The following is a 20,974-nucleotide window of genomic DNA, read 5'->3' on the forward strand; positions in this document are numbered from 1 at the left end:
CCTGGGCTCAAACAATCCTCCTGCCTCAGCCTCCCAAAATGCTGAGATTACAGACGTGAGCCACCACACCCAGCCTTGTATATGTTTTTAATTGGCCATTTATATTTCTTTTATGACTTGTTTGTTCATTTCCTGTACACCAGTCCTTCTCAGATTTAATATGCACACAAACCGCAATCACTTGGGGATATTATTAAAATGCAGGTTCTGATGTGGAAGGTCTGGGATGGGGCTTGAGATTCTCCCTGTTTAACCAGCTCCCAGGTGATGACAGTGCTACTGGTATGCGGCCTACCCTTTGACCAATAAGCCTTCACTTTTTTTTACTGCTATGTAAGAGCATTTTATATAGTAAGAATAATATATTGATACAAATACTTCTCCAGGTTGTTGTCATCTAACTCTTTTTCTTTTTTTTGAGACGGGGTCTCACTCTGTCACCCAAACTGGAGTGCAATGGCACAATCTTGGCTCACTGCAACCTCCACCTCTCAGGTTTAAGCGATTCTCCTGCCTCTGCCTCCTGAGTAGCTGGGATTACAGGCATGAGCCACCACACCTGGCTAATTTTTCTGTATTTTTAGTAGAGATGGGGTTTCACTATGTTGACCAAGCTGGTCTCAAACTCCTGACCTAAGGTGATCCACCCACCTTGGCCTCCCACAGTGCTGGGATTACAGGCATGAGCTACTGCACCTGGCCTGTTGTCATCTAACTTTATGGTAAATGTTGCCCTGGCTTTATATTTGTATGTAGTCAAATATATTAATAGTTTCCTTCATGACTTCATGACTTCTGTATTTCAAAATGGCAGGTGCTTAGTTCCGCTCTGTCTTTTCCACCACAGGCAACAGATGCCCTTTATGAGGTGTTTTTGGGAAACAGGCTTCGAGCAGCTACATTCCGACTCTTTCCTCAGCTTCTCATGACACTGCTCATCCAGATTCATCATAGCATCGGCCTCACCATGTCTGATGTCGACATCCCAAGTGGCCTGTACACAGAACAGGAAGTGTCTTCAGAGGTCACCCCTTTGTGGTACTGCCCATCATTATTTCATTGACATTAAGTAACACGTACTAAGGACTGGGCACTGTGGTAAACACAGGGATAGCCAAGATGTAGTTCCAACTGGAGGGGAGCTTACAACCTTCAATCCTCATGAGCCATCAAGATGAAATGCCCAGGAATCATTCTGAGCTTTCATTGGTTATCTTTGGTTTTATTGGTAACAAGGTAAATTTGGCTATCTGGGTTATATCTGGGTTAGCCAAATGTGGTATTTTGTTAACCCTTTCCTAACAAATCAAGTAGAGATGGAAACAAAACAGCCTAAACCTACCTCCAAAACTGATGCACCATGCAGTGATTTTTTTTTTTTTTTGGAGATGGAGTCTTGCTCAGTTGCCCAGGCTGGAGCGCAGTGGCATGACCTCAGCTCACTGCAAGCTCCGCCTCCCGGGTTCACACCATTCTCCTGCCTCAGCCTCCTGAGTCACTGGGAGTACAGGTGCCCGCCACCACGCCCAGCTAATTTTTTGTATTTTTAGTAGAGACAGGGTTTCACCTTGTTAGCCAGGATGGTCTCAATCTCCTGACCTCATGATCCACCCATCTTGGCCTCCGAAAGTGCTGGGATTACAGGCGTGAGCCACTGCGCCCAGCGGGAGAGAGATTTTTAAGTTCCATTAGAGTCTCAGTAGAAATTTCTTAGTGGTGTTGGTCGGGTGTGGTGGCTCATGCCTGTAATCCCAGCACTTTGGGAGGCTGAGGCAGGTGGATCACCTGAGGTCAGGAGTTTGAGACCAGCCTGGCCAACATGGTGAAACCCCGTCTCTACTAAAAATACAAAAATTAGCGGGGTGTACTGGCACATGCCTGTAATCCCAGCTACTCAGGAGGCTGAGGCAGGAGAATCACTTGAACCTGGGAGACAGAGACTACGGTGAGCCGAGATCACACCATTGTACTCCAGTCTGGGCAACAGAGCGAGATTCTGTCTAAAAAAATAATAATAATAATAAAGAAGTTTTTTAGTGTTGCTATGGTACATGGATTTCTTTCAGAGAAAGTACTATAATGTGACATATTTAAGAACACCTGACTAAGTCAGTAGACCTGAGTTCTAGTGCAGTTCTCATTCATCCATTCAACTAGTTCTATACCCTGAGCAAATCTATTGTTCTGTGCCTCCGTTTCCTTATCTATAAATGAAAAGGTCAGGCAAGGTGATCTTGAAGGACCCTTCCAGCTTTATTTATTATTTTGTTTTATTTTTTGAGACAGGGTCTCTGTCTGTCACCCAGGCTGGAGTGCAGTGGCATGATCATGGCTCACTGCAGCCTCAACATCCTGGGTTCACGTGATCCTCCCACCTCAGCCTCCTGCGTAGCTGAACCACAGTTGCCTGCCACCATGCCCAGCTAATTATTTTTATTTTTTGTAGAGAAGGGGTCTCACTGTGTTGCTCAGGCTCCTTCCAGCTTTAAGATTCTCTGATGCTAGGTATGGGATAACAGTTCAGTAAGTAGCTTTTAAAGACAGTGGAGGGCCAGGCACAATGGCTCATTCCTGTAATCCCAGCACTTTGGGAGGCCAAGGCAGGAGGATCATTTGAAGCTAGGAGTTTAAGAACAGCCTAGGCAACAGGGCAAGACCCTGTCTCTACAAAAAATTTTTAGGCTGGGTGCAGTGGCCCACATGTGTAATTCCAACACTTTGGGAGTCTGAGGCAGGAGGACTACTTGAGCTCAGGAGTTCAGGACCAGCCTGGGCAACATGGTGAAACCCTGTCTCTACAAAAATTAGCCAAGCATGTTGGCACACACTTGTGGTCCCAACTACTCGGGAGGTGGGAAGATTGCTTGAGCCTAGGAGATTGAGACTGCAGTGAGCAGAAATCACGCCACTGCACTCCAACCTGGGCGACAGAACCAGACCCTGTCTCAAAACAACTTTTTTTCTTAAATTATCGGAGCCAGATGGCACGTGCCTGTAATTACAGCTACTCTGGATGCTGAGGCAGGAGGATCACTTGAGCCCAGGAGCTCAAGGCTGCAGTGAGCCACGATGGCACCCTTGCCCTCCAGTTTGGGTGACAGAACAAGACCCTGTCTCAATAAATAAATAAATAATAAAAACAGTGGAGATAAATTGTGTGGGGTAAATTGTATCTCAGTAAAACTTAAAAAAAAAAAAAGCAGTGTGTGTCTGTTTAGCATCCCAGATCATTTCTTTTATCATAGATTTCCTTCTAAACTCCTGGGGAAATGAGACCTAGTTAGATTTCTTTATGCTGAGATCTTGTGTAAAGGGCCTTACAAGTTATTAGAGCATTAAGACTCTTTTGGTCTCACTACTGCACTTGACTAGTCTTGAAAGTAGGCCGGGCATGGTGGCTCATGCCTGTAATTCCAACACTTTGGGAGGCCGAGATGGGCATATCATCTGAGGTCAGGAGTTTGAGACCAGCCTGACCAACATGGTGAAACCCCTTCTCTACTAAAAATACAAAAATTAGCTGGGTGTGGTGGCGCGCGCCTGTAATCCCAGCTACTCAGGACGCTGAGGCAGGAGAATTGCTTGAACCAGGGAGGCGGAGGTTGCAGCAAGCCACGATCTCACCACTGCACTCCTGCCTGGGCAACAGAGCAAGCCTCCATCTCAAAACAAAAAAAAAAAGAAGAAGAAGAAGAAAGTAAAAGAAAAAAGAGAAGAGTCTTTTGGGCAGTCTGGGAAGGAGAGAATTAGAGTCCAGCAGTTGTCAATGCATGGCCCTCCTCTGTGAGAATGGGGTGATTGTGTGCTGGGCAGTTGGAGGGACCTACTCAAATCACTCACACTGTTTTTGTTTGATTTAGCTTTGCCATGCAGGCTACAAAGACTCTCCTCCTCAGAACATGCTGCTTGCAGGAATTCAACATCATGGAAAAGAATAAAGGATGGGCTCTCCTGGGAGGAAAAGATTGCCATCTTCAGGGAGTATTTCTCCTTGCCAAGTGAGGCTTCCTTGTCATGCATACACCCACCTGTTCTAAATCAGCATTGTTTTGGGTATTTATTTCCCTTCTAGTTATCACAGCAACTAAGGTTGAATAACCTCCTTATAAGAGGGTGGGCAAATATCCATAATGCTAGGCAAATTTTTCAGAGGTCCTGGCCCTACCATATACTGTCCTGTAGCTGGGCAAGAACTTCCAGAGGGTCCCCAGCCCTGAGACAATGCCCTCTGGATGGGAGCATATCTGAGAGTCATTCTGTTGGTGTTGTGTTTTGCAGCGCATTGCTGGAAAGAAATCGGCTCCTTGCACAGAAGGTCATGTACTTATTAGTGCCTTTTCTTAACCGAGGGAATGATAAACATAAACTCACATCTGCAGGGTTTTTTGTGGAGGTAAGACTCATTCTTTAGAAGCTGGATTCAGGAAGCTTACGAAGCAGCAATCCCTGCCTTCCTAGGCTACTTCGAGTTAGTGGCACGTTGGGATCTGTTTCAAGAGTAAGATAGAAATAATTTTCAGATTCAAGGCTGGGCGCGGTGGCTCATGCCTGTAATCTCAGCATTTTGGGAGGCTGAAGCAGGCAGATCACCTGAGTTCAGGAGTTCAAAACTAACCTGGCCAACATGGTGAAACCCTGTCTGTACTAAAAATACAAAATAATTAGCTGGGCTTGGTGACAGGCTCCTGTAATCTCAGCTATTCGGGAGGCTGAGGCACGAGAATCACTTGAACCCAGGAGGCAGAGGTTGCAGTGAGCCAAGATCACACCACTGCACTCCAGCCTGGGCAACAGAGTGAGACTCCATCTCAGAAAAACAAAACAAAAAACCACAAAAAAGAAAGAATTTTCAGATTCAAGCCTCTCGAAATTCTTCTTTCCACACGTGCATAATTCAGTATTCCTTGTGTACCTATAGGGTAAATAAATATCCTGTATGTTCTGTATTGTAGAGATTTAAAAGGAAAATATATGCTTTAGCATTGGTGGGAAGGTAGTTCCCCACATGAAAGAAAGATCATTTTTTTGGCTGATCTCTGGGTTCTTTCAGCTTCTCCGGAGTCCAGTGGCCAAGAGACTGCCCAGCATATACTCTGTTGCCCGCTTTAAAGACTGGCTACAAGATGGAAATCATCTCTTTAGAATTCTCGGCCTGAGGGGACTGTATAATCTTGTTGGACACCAGGAGATGGTAGGAGGGGCCCCCAGACCATGGATTCTTTTCTTTTCTTTTCTTTTCTTTTCTTTTCTTTTTTCTTTTCTTTTCTTTTCCTTTTCTTTTCTTTTCTTTCTTGCTTGCTTTCTTGCTTTCTTTCTCTTTCTCTCTTTTTCTTCCTTTCTTTCTTTCTTTGCTTTCTTTCCTTCCTTTCTTCCTTTCCTTCTCTTTCTTTTCTTCTTTCTTTCTTTCTTTCTTTCTTTCTCTCATTCTCTCTTTCTTTCTCTCTTTCTTCTTTCTTTTCTTCTTTTTTTTTTTCTTTTTTTGAGATAGGGTCTTGCTTTGTTGCCCAGGCTGGAGTTCAGTGACACCATCACTGCACGCTACAGCTTCAACCTCCCGGGCTCAAGTGATCCTCCTGTCTCAGCCTCCTGAGTAGCAAGGACCACAGGCGCATGCCACTATGCCCAGCTGATTTTTAAAATTTTGATAGAGACAGAGTTTCACTGTGTTGCCAGGGCTGTTCTCAAACTCCTGGGCTCAAGTGATCTGCCTACCTCAGCCTCCCAAAATATTGGGATTACAGGTGTGAGCCACAGCTCCTGGCCCAGACCACTGATTCCTAAGATACAAATAAATCACCCAAAACAGCACCTAAGAAACTGAAAACAGCTGAGGACAGTTGGGTAACCTGGGGACAGGAGTAGGTGGGAGAGGGTCTTTTTGCCTGCACGTCCTTTTGTATCATTTAAAATTTTATGCCTAAGAAATAGGCAAGTAGTGTCTATTTAAAAACTAATGAAATTGGCCGGGCACGATGGCTCACGCCTATAATCACAGCACTTTGGGAAGCCGTGGCAGGTGGATCACATGGTGAGGAGTTTGAGGCTAGCCTGGCCAACATGGTGAAACCCCGTCTCTGCTAAAAGTACAAAAATTAGCCGGGCATGGTGGCACACGCCTGTAATTCCAGCTACTCAGTAGACTGAGGCAGGAGAATCGCATGAACCCGGGAGGCGGAGGTTGCAGTGAGCCGAGATGGTACCACTGCACTCCAGTCAAACTCCATCTCAGAAAAAAAAGTTAGGCCAGATGCGGTGGCTCACGCCTATAATCCTATAATACTAACACTTTGGGAGCCGAGGCGGGTGAATCACCTGAGGTCAAGAGTTCAAGACCAGCCTAACCAACATGGAGAAACCCCATCTCTGCTAAGAATACAAAAATTAGCCAGGCATGGTGGCGCATGCCTATAATCCCAGCTACTCGGGAGGCTAAGGCAGGAGAATCATTTGAACCTGGGAAGCGGAGGTTGCAGTGAACAGAGATTGCACCATTGCACTCCAGCCTGGGCAACAAGAGCAAAACTCTGTCCCACAAAAAAAAAGAAAAAAAAAGTTAATGGAATTAGATGAAATAAATTAAAAATCCAAATCATATATATTCATAATAGTTGATAGCTGCAATTTGCATGGGAGGTATACTCATTATCACAACCTGGATAGCATTTAGGTATTGTTTTATGCCTTGTACCATGTTGCCCCATGGAGTAGATTGAAAAGACCATTGATATGCTCCCAAGATGCTTGTCATTTAAAAAAAAGATCCCTGACATTCATGTTGGAAGAAAGCTCATCTTCCATAGGCCTGATGAGAAAACTAAGCCTAAGCCAGAAGACATGAGGAATTTCTGAAGCTTCAGTTTTGTCACTGGAGTTCTATTTCTTTTTCTTTCTTTTTCTTTTTCTTTTCTTTTTTTTTTTTTTGGGGGGGGGGACAGGGACTCTCTTTGTCACCCAGGCTAGAGTGCATTGGCATAATCTTGGCTCACCGCAACCTCTGCCTCCTGGGTTCAAGCGATTCTCCAAGTCTCCAAGTCCCAGCTTTCCAAGTACCTGGGATTACAGGCATCTGCCATTATGCCTGGCTAATTTTTGTATGTTTTAGTAGGGACAGAGTTTCACCATGTTGGCCAGGCTGGTCTCAAGTGATCTGCCTGCCTCACCCTTCCAAAGTGCTGGGATTACAGGTGTGAGCCACCACAGGTGGTCTGGAGTTCTATTTTATTTATTTGTTTATTTATTTTTATTTTATTTTATTTTATATTTTTTTGAGATGGAGTCTGGCTCTGTCGCCCAGGCTGGAGTGCAGTGGCGCGATCTTGGCTTACTGCAAGGCTCTGCCTCTCAGGTTCATACCATTCTCCTGCCTCAGCCTCCCAAGTAGCTGGGATGATGTGCACCTGCCACCATGCCTGGCTAATTTTTTGTATTTTTTACTAGAGATGGGGTTTCATGTGTTAGCCAGGATGGTCTCAACCTCATGATCCGCCCGTCTCGGCCTCCCAAAGTGCTGGGATTACAGGCATGAGCCACTGCGCCTGGCCTATTTTTACTTTTTAAATTTTTTTTTAGAGACAGGGTCCTGCTCTGTTGCCCAGGCTAGAGTACAGTGACATGATCATGGCTCACTGCAGCCTTGAACTCCTGGCCTTAAGCAGTCCTCTTACCTCAGCCTCCAGAGTAGCTGGGATTACAGGCGTGAACCACTTCACCAAATATTTTATTTAAAAATATTTGGGGCCAGGTGCAGTGGCTCACGCCTGTAATCCCAGCACTTCGGGAGGCCGAGGCGAGCAGATCACCTGATGTCAGGAGTTTGAGACCAACCTGGCCAATGTAGTGAAACTCCATCTCTACTAAAAATGCAAAAATTAGCCATGGTAGCATATGCCTGTAGTCCCAGCTAGTTGGGAGGCTGAGGCAGGAGAATTGCTTAAACCCGTGAAGCAGAGGTTGTAGTGAGCCAAGATCGCACCACTGCACTCCAGCCTGAATGACAGAGCGACACCCTGTCTTAAAAAAAAAATGTATTTCTGAAGCAAAAATGACAAATATCAATGTATGTTAATTCTGGTTGATTGGATACATTAATATCTATTGCTTTATTCTACTTACTTTTTCTTTTTTTAAAAAATTGACTTCCTAACTTGTGTTTATATTCTACTTACTTTTTCATGTGTATGTTTAAACTTTACAACCCTGAGACTGCTTGCTTTCAGTAGTTTCAGAAGAGCAGAATCCCTTTTCAGAATGAGAAGAACCCTTAAGTCCTCAGTCAAATTCTGCTTGAATTCCTGCCCGGGGATCTGTTTTCACACTGCTATAAAGATACTCCCTGAGACTGGGTAATTTATAAACAAAGGAGGTTTACTAGACTCTCAATTCCGCACGGCTAGGGAGGCCTCAGGAAACTTACAATCATGGCGGAAGGCAAAGGGGAAGCAGATACATCTTCACAACGGCAGAGCAGGAGAGAGACAGAAAGCAGGGGAAACTGCTACTTTTATTTTATTTTATTTTTTTTGAGACCGAGTCTCGCTGTGTCACCTAGGGTGGAGTGCAGTGGTGTGATCTCGGTTCACTGCAACCTCTGCCATCTGAGTTCAAGCTAAGCAATTCTCCTGCCTCAGCCTCCTGAGTAGCTGGGACCACAGGCACGCACCACCGTGCCAGGCTTTTTTTTTTTTTTTGGAGACAGAGTTTTGCTCTTGTTACCCAGGCTGGAGTGCAGTGGTGCGATCTCGGCTCACTGCAACCTTCGTCTGCCGGGTTCAAGCAATTCTCCTGTCTCAGCCTCCTGAGTACCTGGGATTACAGGTATGTGCTACCATGCCTGGCTAATTTTTGTATTTTTAGTAGAGACAGGGTTTTGCCATGTTGGTTAGGCAACTCCTGACCTCAGGTGATTCACCCGCCTCGGCTTCCCAGAGTGCTGGGATTACAGGCGTGAGCCACCGCGCTGGGCCTAATTTTTGTATTTTTAGTAGAGATGGGGTTTCGCCATATTGCCAGAATGGTCTCGAACTCCTGATCTCGAGTGATTCACCTGCCTTGGCCTCCCAAAGTGCTGGGATTACAGGCATGAGCCTCCGTGCCCAGCCAAAACTGCCACTTTAAAACCATCAGATCTCCTGAGACCTCCCTCACTATCATGAGAACAGCGTGGGGGAAGCCACCTTCATGAGCCAATCACTTCCCACCAAGTCCCTCCCTCTACATGTGGGAATTATCATTCAAGATGAAATTTAGGTGGGGACACAGAGCCAAACCATATCAGGATCTTTGAGCCTCTGTTTGGATACCTTGTGTGTTTGGGAGCTCACCGTGGCCTGAGCTACCTGTTCCACTTTCCCTTGTTAGCAGAGCTCTTCCTTACAGTTAGCCCAAGCCCATAGCCCTAGACCTTCCCTGCCTGGTCCCACTTTTGCCCTTGAGGCAACTCAAAGCAGCTCTGCCCCACCTCTATGTATCAGACCCGCCAGTACTGAGAGAGGGCCATCATATCCCCTTCTTCTCCCTTCTGGATCTGCCAGCCCTAACAAAAATCAGTGAGCACTAGGTGCTAAGTAAAGATGGGGAGCACCCCCTTTGGTACCAGGTGACGTGCGATCAGGAGAAAAGCTGATGTGCTCCCTTTGGCCACACAGAGAGAAGACATCAAGAGCCTGTTGCCGTACATCGTAGACAGCTTGTGTGAAACCGATAAGAAGATCGTTCTGTCAGCCATCCAGATACTCCTGCAACTTGTTAGAACAATGGATTTCACTACCCTGGCTGCCATGATGAGGACTCTGTTCTCCTTATTTGGTGATGTAAGATAATCAGAGAGGAGAGACTTTCCTAGGAGGAGGGTAATGGGCATAACAGCAAACAGAAGTTGGTACAGTAATAAATACACTCTACTAGGTGTAGGACTTTTACTTTCAGAGCATTTCAAACCTGCTCTCTTAAGACCCTTCCAGGTAACCTGTGATGTTGATAGGGCAGATGTTATTGTTTTTCAGATTTAACAACCACAACAACAACAAAAAACTGAACCTAGAAACTTGCTAAGGTACTACCCTGCTTTGTGATGGGGAAGGGGAAAACATTCTTTCCCTTCAAGAACTATCAGAACTGGGTCAAGATGGTGGATGATATTTATGTCCCTGTCCCAAATCCCATATATTTCTCAAGAGGAAATACATGGAGCACAGTGACAGCATCCTTGGAAGAGTAAAACATACCAAGGCTGGGATTTCAGATTTCCGCAAAACAGCCTGTGTGAATGGTTCCTGCCTGTACCAGGCACAAGGTTTGCTGACTACAGGTGAGACTGTGTGCATCTCTCACTTGTAGAGTGAGAAAACAAGTAGTGCCAAAGCAGCAAGTCTTACTGTGTCCATGTATATATGACAGGGAGGGAGATGGAGGCTTGCTCTGTTGCCCAGGCTGGAGTGCAGTGGTGTGATCTTGGCCCACTGCAACCTCCGCCTCCCAGGTTCAAGTGATTCTCCTGCCTCAGCCTCCCGAGTAGCTGGGACTACAGGCATGTGTCACCACGCCCGGCTAACTTTTGTATTTTTAGTGGAGACAGGGTTTCCCCATATTGGCCAGGCTGGTCTTGCACTCCTGACCTCAAGTGATCTGCCCACCTCAGCCTCCCAAAGTGCTGGGATTACAGGCGTGAGCCACTGCGCCTGGCCTGTGTGCACGTATATTTTATTTCTTGCCCTCAGCTACATACAGCTAAATAGCGTCATACCAGGACTGGCTTTTCACCCCCTACCAAGTTCTTACAAGCTAAGCATGCACACATTCAGTGAGTTGCTTCCCTTTGTCTACTCCCTTCCTAGGTGAGACCTGATGTTCATCGTTTCTCCATGACTCTCTTTGGAGCCGCCATAAAGTCTGTAAAAAACCCAGATAAGAAGAGTGTAGAGAAACAAGTCCTGGACAGCTTGGTCCCACTACTTTTGTATTCTCAGGATGAAAATGATTCAGTAGCTGAGGTAATGCCTACTGTTGGGGTCTCTCATCCCTCAATGACTTCAAATCCAGAGCCAACGCTGCAAAGAAAAGAAGCATTCATATATATATATGTATATGTGTGTGTGTGTGTGTATATATGTGTGTGTGTATATATGTGTGTGTGTGTATATGTGTGTGTGTGTATATATTTTTGAGACAGGGTCTCTGTCACCCAGGCTGGAGTGCAGCGGTGTGATCTCAGCTCACTGCAACCTCCACCTCCTGGGTTCAAGCAGTTCTCCTGCCTCAGCCTCCCAGGTAGCTGGGCTTACAGCTGCCCACGACCATGCCTGGCTAATTTTTGTATTTTTAGTAGAGATGGGGTTTCGCCATGTTGGCCAGGCTGGTCTCAAACTCCTGACCTCAAGTGATCCACCTGCCTTGGCCTCCCAAAGTGCTGGGATTACAAGCATGAGCCACCGCGCCTGGCCTGACATTTCAATTTTTCATTATTACAGTGCTGCAATTATTTTACCTATTTCCTTGTGCACGCATATGAGAGTTTCTTGAGGGCATAAACCCAGAAGTAGAGTATCTAGGTGTCTTTAACTTTTTATTAGATATTTATAAATCACTAAATATAGTGGCTGAAGTAATGTATATGCCCATCAGTAGCCAAAGGAATTCTTATGGCCCAAACATCTAGTGGACCTGAGATAAAATACTGGCTTGGAGATTCATCAGAGGTGTTGCATGGTGCATGGGTGGCATTCTGAGAACAACGAACTTGCTAAATTTTGCTCAAGGATGTGGATGAGGAAGAGATCAGTCCTCTGGAATTCCTTCCTTCCAACCCAGAGATGCCACAAGGACAGAAGTCAGGAGCTGCACTTCCTTTGTAGAGTGACAGAAAAATGGCATAGGAACAGTTAAATGGAGGTGGGCGCTTCATCTCTAGGGCACACGGTAATGGGAACTCCTGCCCAAACCTCTGGTCTAGGGATTGCATCTGCAAGCTGTCACTTTTGCCCAGCACCAGTGGTTTCTACATTCTCCCCAGAACCCTAGGGTTTTTGTGGATTCCATGTAAGGACTATTTGGGGAAGTTGGAGGAGGAGGAGGAGGGCAGGATTCTAGTTCCTTTCTGCCCTTCTCTCTTTTATCAGCTTTTCATATTGCACTTTAGTACTAGTTTTATTGAAGAAAGATTACCTCTGTTTAAAAATGAGGCTGGGCATGGTGATTCACGCCTGTAATCCCAGCACTTTGGGAGGCCAGGGTGGGTGGATCACCCAAGGTCAGGAGTTCAAGACCAGCCTGGCCAACATGACAAAACCCTGTCTCTATCTAAAAATACAAAAATTAACCAGGCGTGGTGTTGGGCACCTGTAATCCCAGCTACTCAGGAGGCTGAGGGAAGAGAATCGCTTGAACCTGGGAGATGGAGGTTGCAGTGAGTCAAGATGGCACCACTGCAGTCCAGCCTGGGCAACAGCACGAGATTCCATCTCAAAAAAATAAAAATGTTTGAAAATGCTGATCTATGATCATCTCTTTCACAGGAGAGCAGGCGAGTCCTAACTATATGTGCCCAGTTCCTGAAGTGGAAGCTGCCCGAAGAAGTGTACTCTAAAGATCCCTGGCACATCAAACCTACTGAAGCAGGAACAATCTGCAGATTCTTTGTATGTGAGCAATAATGGCTTTGTTAACTCTTTAACATACTGAGAGACCTATTTTCTTCTGACACACTGTTTAATGACAGAACATGGCATACAATAAATATTTCCCATTTCTTTTCACATCAGCAGTTGATATCTATGAGCAGTTTTTTGGTTTGTTTTTTTTGTTTTTTTTTTTTTTTTTGAGACGGAGTCTCGCTCTGTTGCCTAGGCTGAAGTGCAGTGGCGTGATTTCAGCTCACTGCAAGCTCCGCCTCCCAGGTTCACGCCATTCTCCTGCCTCAGCCTCCTGAGTATCTGGGACTACAGGCGCCCGCCACCGTGCCCAGCTAATTTTTTGTATTTTTAGTAGAGATGGAGTTTCACTATGTTAGCCAGGATGGTCTCAATCTCCTGACCTTGTGATCTTCTCGCCTCGGCCTCCCAAAGTGCTGGGATTACATGCGTGAGCCACCACGCCCGGCCTATGACCTGTTTTTTTTTGTGGATCTATGTTTCTATAGTTCCCTCCCAACTGAGTCACAAATTTAATTTCGATTGCTACCCTTAGTCACGAAAAGACTGGTGGACTCTTTGGAGCCCTTCTAACATGGGTCAGAGGCTACAAGGTCAGGTTGATGCTGAAAAAGTTACTTATGGACTGAATTGAAATGGAGTTATATATTGCTTTTATAACTATCTTGAATCCTTTCCTTGACTAGAACGGATTGTTTTACTGTCCCTCAGGGCATGTCCAGGGAGTCCCAAGCAAGGGCTGCTGTGCAGTGTGGCCATGCAGCATGATGGCAGCATGCCACTTGTTCTGCCAGGACCCAGATGGTATCATTTCTCTTCATGAACTCCACAGAAGCTACTGTGGCTGATCCCAGGGTCAAGCTTGAGCCCGGGCAGCCTCCACAAGCCCATCCATGGTTTTCTAGAAGCTGACCCTAGAACCACCTAGCAGACCCTAGGAATGACTGACTATTCCCAGGAGTCTCCCATATGTACCACCTCTTTAGGACCCACAGAAGCTTTCTCTGATCAGACTTGCAGTGCCCTTGTGTCGGGGATTCCATTAGGGATTATCTGTCTGATCTCCACCCAAACCTATAGCTGATGCACTGATGACAGCATTTACAGAAGAAAATTTGGTGCTGTCAACTACAAGTTGTCCATGTTAATTATGCCATAAGTTCTATCAAAATAAATCCTATTTTCCCCCTCCTATTTTTTTTTTTTTTTTTTTTGAAACAGAGTCTCACTCAGTTGCCCAGGCCTTGGCCTCCCAAGTAGCTGGGATTACAGGCCCACACCACCATGTCTGGCTAAGTTTTGTATTTTTTTAGTAGAGCTGGGGTTTTGCCATGTTGGCCAGGCTGGTCTGGAACTCTTGACCTCAGGTGATCCACACTGCTCTACCTCCTAAAGTGCTGGGATTACAGGCATGAGCCACCGCACCCAGCCTCCCCCTCCTATTCTTGAGGTGCCGTCCCTATACAAGATCCACTGAGAGGTGCCTTCATTCACCCAAAAGCCATGACAGGCCATAGAGAACCCGAGGATTAAAACTTTCTGAGGGGGCCAGGTGCAGTGGCTCACGCCTGTAATCCCAGCACTTTGGGAGGCCGAGGCAGGCGGATCACAAGGTCAGGAATTCAAGACCAGCCTGGCCAATATGGTGAAACCCTGTCTCTACCAAAAATACAAAAAAGAAAATTAGCTTGAGCACCTATAGTCCCAGCTACTCGGGAGGCTGAGGCAGGAGAATCGCTTGAACCCGGGAGGTGGAGGTTGCAGTGAGCCAAGACTGCGCCACTGCACTCCAGCCTGGGTAACAGAACGAGGCTCATTCTGAAGAAAAAAAAAAAAAAAAAAAAAAAAACTTCCTGAAGGGAGCCTGCAAGCTAGCAAGGGAGATAAAACCTCGATATAAAAAAGTGCGTGCCAGGAGAGGAATACCTGCAAAATGCTCAGAGCAGGGTTAGGTCAGGCAGGCAAACAGTCAGGGACAAGCTCATAGGGAGGCAGAACTCAAGGTGAAGCTTAAAGAACAAGACTTAAATACAGAGAAGCCAAGATGGGACATTCACAGGATTTAGAATAACTTGGTCTAGGGGCTTGTTATTCTGGTATAATACTCATTCAGCAACTGTAGTTATTTCAAACACTACTGTACTCTTTCTGATAGAGTCTCCAACCCCAGAAACTATGGTAAGTCTGATCAAAAGAGTGCTGCTGCTTCATTACTTTATACTTATTTTTTCCCCACTTAGGAAAAAAAGTGCAAGGGGAAAATTAACATCCTAGAACAAACACTGATATACTCCAAGAATCCAAAACTTTCCGTCAGAAGATCAGCAGTCTTGTTTGTAGGTACAAAGAACGCCCTTTCATTCCTATAGTCACTTTTGTCCTATACTTTCCCAAATTGTGTTGGCAAGCATCTCTTCTTTTTTTCTTTTCCTTCTTCCTTTCTTTCTTTCTTTCTTTTTTTTTTTTTTTTTTTTTTTTTTTTTTTTTTTTTTTGAGGTGTCTCACTCTATCACCCAGGTTGGAGTGCAGTGGCGTGATCTCAGTTCACTGCCACCTCCATCTTCCGGATTCATGTGATTCTCCTGCCTCAGCCTCCTGAATAGCTGGGATTACAGGCACCTGCCACCACACCTGGCTAATTTTATTATTATTTTTATTTTTATTTTTATTTTTGAGAAAAGTCTCGCTCTTGTCCCCCAGGTTTGAGTGCAATGGCTTGATCTCAGCTCACTGCAACCTCTGCCTCCCGGGTTCAAACAATTCTCCTGCCTTTGCCTCCCAAGTAGCTGGGATTCAGCTGCCTGCCACTATACCCTGCTAATTTTTGTAACTTTTAGTAGAGACGGGGTATCACCATGTTGGCCAGGCTGGTCTCGAACTCCTGACCTCAGGTGATCCACCCGCCTCAGCCTCCCAAAGTGCTGGGATTACAGGCATGAGCCACTGCATCCGGCCTAATTTTTGTGTTTTTAGTAAAGATGGGACTTCACCGTGTTGGCCAGGCTAGTCTTGAACTCCAGACCTCAGGTGATCCACCTGCCTCAGCTTCCCAAAGTGCTGGGATTACAAGCGTAAGCCACCACACCCAGTCAGTATCCCCATTTTTATGTATGTATGGTGTGGGGGTTTTATATGTGCGGGCAGGGGTGGTGGTTTGAGACAAGGTCTCACTTTGTTGCCCAAGTTGAAGCACAGTGGCACGATAATGGCTCGCTGCAGCCTCAACATCCTAGGCTCAAGCAATCCTCCTACCTCCCTCAGCCTCTTGAGTAGCTGGGACTATAGGCATGTGCCACCATGCGCAGCCAATTTTTTTTTTTTTTTTTTTTTTTTTAAGAGACAAGGTCTTGCTACATTGCCCAGACTGGTCTTAAACTCCTGGGCTCAAGCAGTCTTCCCGCCTCAGCCTCCCAAAGTGCTGGGATTACAGGCGTTAGTCACCGTACCCGGCTGTGAGTCACTGCACATGGCCAAGTATCCCCATTCTTTATGAAGATGACCTTGGAAAAAGGGGCTCTGCTACCTATAGGTAACTACCAGGCACGTGGAAGCCCAGTTTTTGGAATCTGCCTAATTATCAGAAGGCTGATTCCACCAGCTGCTTAGATGTCTTAATGATAAAAACTTTTAGATATTCATTTCCCAGAGCAAAAGCCAGATCACAGTACTCATTGACTTTATCCTGCCTTTAGGCCTTTTATCGAAGTACATGGATCACAATGAGCTCAGGAGGATGGGTACTGACCGGATAGAGGATGGTAAGTGATAACAGTCCTTGAATTTGGGGTGTACCCATATTTTGGAAGGTATCTGAGGCAGCCGCTGTGGGAAGGCTTTATAGCAGAGCTGAGACCCTGAGCTCTAGAAAACCTGGCTTTTGTAGCAGGAGTGCTATTGGTGATTTCAGCTGAATGACAGTCCCATTCCAGTCCAGTTTCCCTTTAGGAAAGGACATGACCCTATTTGTCTGGAAACTAGCTTTGATGAGTCTTGGGGACAGTTCCTGAGCCTTGTCTGTCAGCAAATAAGACATTACCTAGAAATACTATCTTAGGAAATTATGATGATTCCTCACAAGTACCACAGAGATGACTGCAGCACTATTTTCTATAAGCAGTTGTCCTGTAACGTAGGTAGGACTTGGTAATAGAGATGCTTTATAGTGACATTTTTCTTTAATTTTTTTCTTTAATGTTTTTCTTTCAAATCCCCTGTTCTGAGACACAGGCATTCTTTTTTTTTCTTTCGAGACGGAGTCTTGCTCTGTCGCACAGTTGAGTGCAGTAGCCTGATACCGGCTCACTGCAGCCTCCACCTCCCAGGTTCAAGTGATTCTCCTGCCTCAGCCTCCTGAGTAGCTGGGATTACAGGCACGTGCTACCACGCCCTGCTAATTTTTGTATTTTTGGTAGAGATGGGATTTCACCATATTGGTCAGGCTGGTCTCAAACTCTTGGCCTCAGGTGATCCACCCACCTCAGCCTCCCAAAGTGCTGGGATTACAGGCATGAGCCACTGCGCCCGGCCAAAACAGGCATTCTTTTTTTTTTTTTTTTTTTTTTTGAGACGGAGTCTCGCTCTGTCGCTCAGGCTGGAGTACAGTGGCGCGATCTCGGCTCACTGCAAGCTCCGCCTCCCGGGTTCACGCCATTCTCCTGCCTCAGCCTCCCGAGTAGCTGGGACTACAGGCGCCCACAACCGCGCCCGGCTAATTTTTTGTAATTTTTAGTAGAGACGGGGTTTCACCGTGGTCTTGATCTCCTGACCTTGTGATCCGCCCGCCTCGGCCTCCCAAAGTGCTGGGATTACAGGCGTGAGCCACCGCGCCCGGCCCAAAACAGGCATTCTTTATTCCCACTAAGAAGTAGTCCTACCATTAGAAAATGCCATATGATGCTGTCTTACAATCCAAAATTATTACTTGCAGAATCTAATCAAAATCCTGAGCAATTCATTACTTATAAAATAAAAACATAACTGGTGAAACGGCTAGCAGCTAAAGTTTATTTAAGAAAGATCATGCCACTTTTCTCTAAGGTCTCCCACTTCCTCACAGATACCAGAAGCAAAGAAAGGAGGCTGGGTGCAATGGCTCACACCTGTAATTCCAGCACTTAGGGAGGCTGAGGTGGGAGGATTACTGGAGCCCAGGAGTTCAAGACCAGCCAGGGCAACATAGTGAGATTTCGTGTCTCTCTCTCTCTCTTTATATATATATATATATATATATATATATATTTTTTTTTTTTTTTTTTTTTTTTTTTTGAGATGGAGTCTCGCTCTATTGCCGAGGCTGGAGTGCAGTGGTGCAATCTCAACTCACTGCAGCCTCCACCTCCTGGTTTCAAATGATTCTCGTGCCTCAGTCTCCCAGGTAGCTGGGATTACAGGTGCCCGCCACCATGCCTGGCTAATTTTTATATTTTTAGTAGAGATGGGTTTCTCCATGTTGTCCAGGCTGTTCTTGAACTTCTTACTTCAGGTGATCCGCCTGCCTCAGCCTCCCAAAGTGCCAGGATTACAGGCATGAGCCACTGCACCTGGCCTCTATTAAAAAAAGAAAATTAGTCGGTGTGGTGGTATGTGCCTGTGGTTCCAGCTACTCAGGAGGCCAATGCGGGAACATTGTTTGAGCCCAGGAGGTCAAGGCTTCAGTGAGCCGAGACTGCACCACTGCACTCCAGCCTGGGTGACAGAGTAAGATTCCGTCAAAGAGAGAAAGAGAGGAAGAGAGGAGGGAGGAGGGAGGGAGAAGGGAGGGAGGGAGGAGGGAGGGAGGGAGAGAGGGAGGAAGGGAGATTATTCCAAGGGATAGGATTCTACGTGGCTGATTCTGTTCAAATAAAAGGAAATTATTTTCTAATCTAAAAGGGGGACGAAACTTCCTTTTCCATTCAAAAGTTATCTGTATGAAAGATCTAGAAAATATATATAATTATGTGCATATAGATTAGAATGAACCATATGTGATTAACATTTCATGTTCTGTGGAACATGGCCAGGTGTGGTGGCTCACGCCTGTAATCCCAGCACTTTGGGAGGCCCAGGCAGGTGGATCACCTTAGGTCAGAAGTTCAAGACCAGCCTGGCTAACATGGTGAAATCCCCTCTCTACTAAAAATACAAAATTAGCCAGGTGTGATGGCCCATGGTGCATGCCTGTAGTCCAGCTACTCGGGAGACAGAAGCAGGAGAATCACATGAACCTGGGAGGCGGAGGTTTCAGTGAGCTGAGATGCGCCATTGCACTCCAGCCTAGGGACAGAGTGAGCCTTCATCTCAAAAAATAATAAATAAATAAATAAATAATGAATGTTCTGTGGAACATGTGGACAGACCTCAATGCAACAAGTGAAAGAAACTACAAACTAGTGAAGTGTTACATTTTGGAAGCAAACAAGATGAATTTAAAGGCAAAACACTGCTTAATAAGTATAAAGCTCCAAATTATGAAGAGGTCTTGAGCGTTTTTGAGAGCTTGGAGAATTATACATAAAAAAGAGAACCTGGCCCGGCGTAGTGGCTCATGCCTGTATTCCCAGCACTTTGGAAGGCTGAGGTGGTAGATCACCTGAGGCCAGGAGTTCAAGACCAGCCTGGCCAACATGGCAAAACCCCGTCTCTACTAAAAATACAAAAATTAGCTGGGCATATTGATGTGCACCTGTAATCCCAGCTACTCAGGAGGCTGAGACATGAGAACTGCTTGAACCTGGGAGGCAGAGGTTGCAGTGAGTCAAGAACGTGACACTGCACTCCAGCTGGAGCAGCAGAGCAAGACTCTGTCTCAAAAAAAAAATTAATTAAATAAATAAAATAAAAATAAAAAAGATCCTTTTCTAGGTATGATACCAAAGGCATATCCATAAAATAAAAGAATGGTAGATTTGTCTACATCAAAATTTTAAAAACCAACTTTGAAAAAGAGAGAAATAGTTAAAAGTGAAATGCAAACAATAATATGAAGGGAAATATTTGCAACATGCTAAAGGGTTAATACCCTTAAATCAAATTAGAAATCCTCAAAAGAAAAGTGGCAAACAATATGAATAAGCGGTTCATAGAATAATTACAAATGGCCAATAAATAGATGAAAGATATTTGATATTACTAGTAATCAGAGGTTTGCAAAATAAATCATGATGAGATGCCAGTATGCGTTTTTCTGTCGAAATGGCAAAGATTACCAATTAATAAACTTCGAGCCGGACACAATGGCTCATGCCTGTAATCCCAGCAGTTTGGGAGGCCCAGGTGGGTGGATCACCTAAGGTCAGGAGTTTGAGACCAACCTGGCCAACATGGTGAAACCCCATCTCTACTAAAAATACAAAAATTAGCCAGGTGTGATTCAAGGAGAATCGCTTCAACCTGGGAGGCGGAGATTGCAGTGAGCCGAGATCGTGCCACTGCACTCCAGCCTGGGTGACAGAGTGAGACTTCGTCTCAAAAAAAAAAAAGAGGGAGATTCTCCTGCCTCTGCCTCCTGAGTAGCTGGGATTACAGGCACCATGCCCGGCTATTTTTTGTATTTTAATAGAGATGGGGTTTCACCATGTTGGTCAGGCTGGTCTCGAACTTCTGACCTCGTGAGCTGCCCGCCTCGGCCTTCCAAAATCCTGGGATTACAGGCGCAAGCCACCGTGCCCAACCTGACTTATCAATTCTTATTTAGGAATTTAATCTATGAAAATAAGCAGAAATAATTACAGGAATGTTCATTTTAGTGTTATTTAGAATAACAAAAATGGGAAATAATCTAGATTGGAAACAACAGATAATTAAATAAATTATAGCATATTCATATTGTAGAATTATATACAGGTTGAGCATCCCTAATCAGAAAAATCCAAAATCTGAAATGCTGTCCACCCTGAAACTTCTTGAGTGTTAACGTGACACCACAATGGGAAAATTCCATACCTGACCTACCTCATAAGACAAAACACAATCAAGCAGTTGTGGTGGCTCACACCTGTAATCCTAGCACTTTGGGACGCCAAGGCAGGCAGATCATCTGAGGTCAGGAGTTCAAGACCAGCCTGGCCAACATGGTGAAGCCCTGTCTACTAAAAATACAAAAAGTAGCCGGGCGTAATGGTGCGCACCTATAATCCCAGCTACTCAGGAGCCTGAGGCAGGAGAATCGCTTCAACCCGGGAGACGGAGGTTGCAGTGAGCCAAGATCTGTCACTCTGGGTGACAGAGTGAGACTCTGTTTAAAACACACACACACACACACACACACACACACACACACACACACACACACACACACAGTCAAAACTTTGTTTCATGCACAAAACTATTTAAAATATTGTATAATATAA

At 45.4% G+C, this 20,974-nt stretch overlaps 1 protein-coding gene across 6 annotated transcripts in view; it reads left to right on the forward strand.

The window, feature by feature from the left end:
- LOC105496305 (maestro heat like repeat family member 8) overlaps positions 1-20,974 on the forward strand; it is a 78,175-nt gene that overhangs the window by 54,048 nt on the left and 3,153 nt on the right. For 4 of the 6 annotated variants that reach the window (XM_071079347.1, XM_011766630.3, XM_011766631.3 and 1 more), the window contains 9 exons: positions 848-1,038; positions 3,861-3,998; positions 4,279-4,393; positions 5,051-5,191; positions 9,645-9,809; positions 10,833-10,988; positions 12,510-12,632; positions 14,885-14,984; positions 16,337-16,402. In XM_071079347.1, coding sequence (XP_070935448.1) covers positions 848-1,038; positions 3,861-3,998; positions 4,279-4,393; positions 5,051-5,191; positions 9,645-9,809; positions 10,833-10,988; positions 12,510-12,632; positions 14,885-14,984; positions 16,337-16,402 — 1,195 coding nt within the window. The remainder of the gene's footprint in view (positions 1-847; positions 1,039-3,860; positions 3,999-4,278; positions 4,394-5,050; positions 5,192-9,644; positions 9,810-10,832; positions 10,989-12,509; positions 12,633-14,884; positions 14,985-16,336; positions 16,403-20,974) is intronic. The other 2 variants (XM_071079348.1, XM_071079349.1) reach the window with 1 other exon arrangement.

This window comes from Macaca nemestrina, chromosome 15 (genome assembly GCF_043159975.1).
Source record: "Macaca nemestrina isolate mMacNem1 chromosome 15, mMacNem.hap1, whole genome shotgun sequence".
Lineage (NCBI taxonomy): Eukaryota > Metazoa > Chordata > Mammalia > Primates > Cercopithecidae > Macaca > Macaca nemestrina.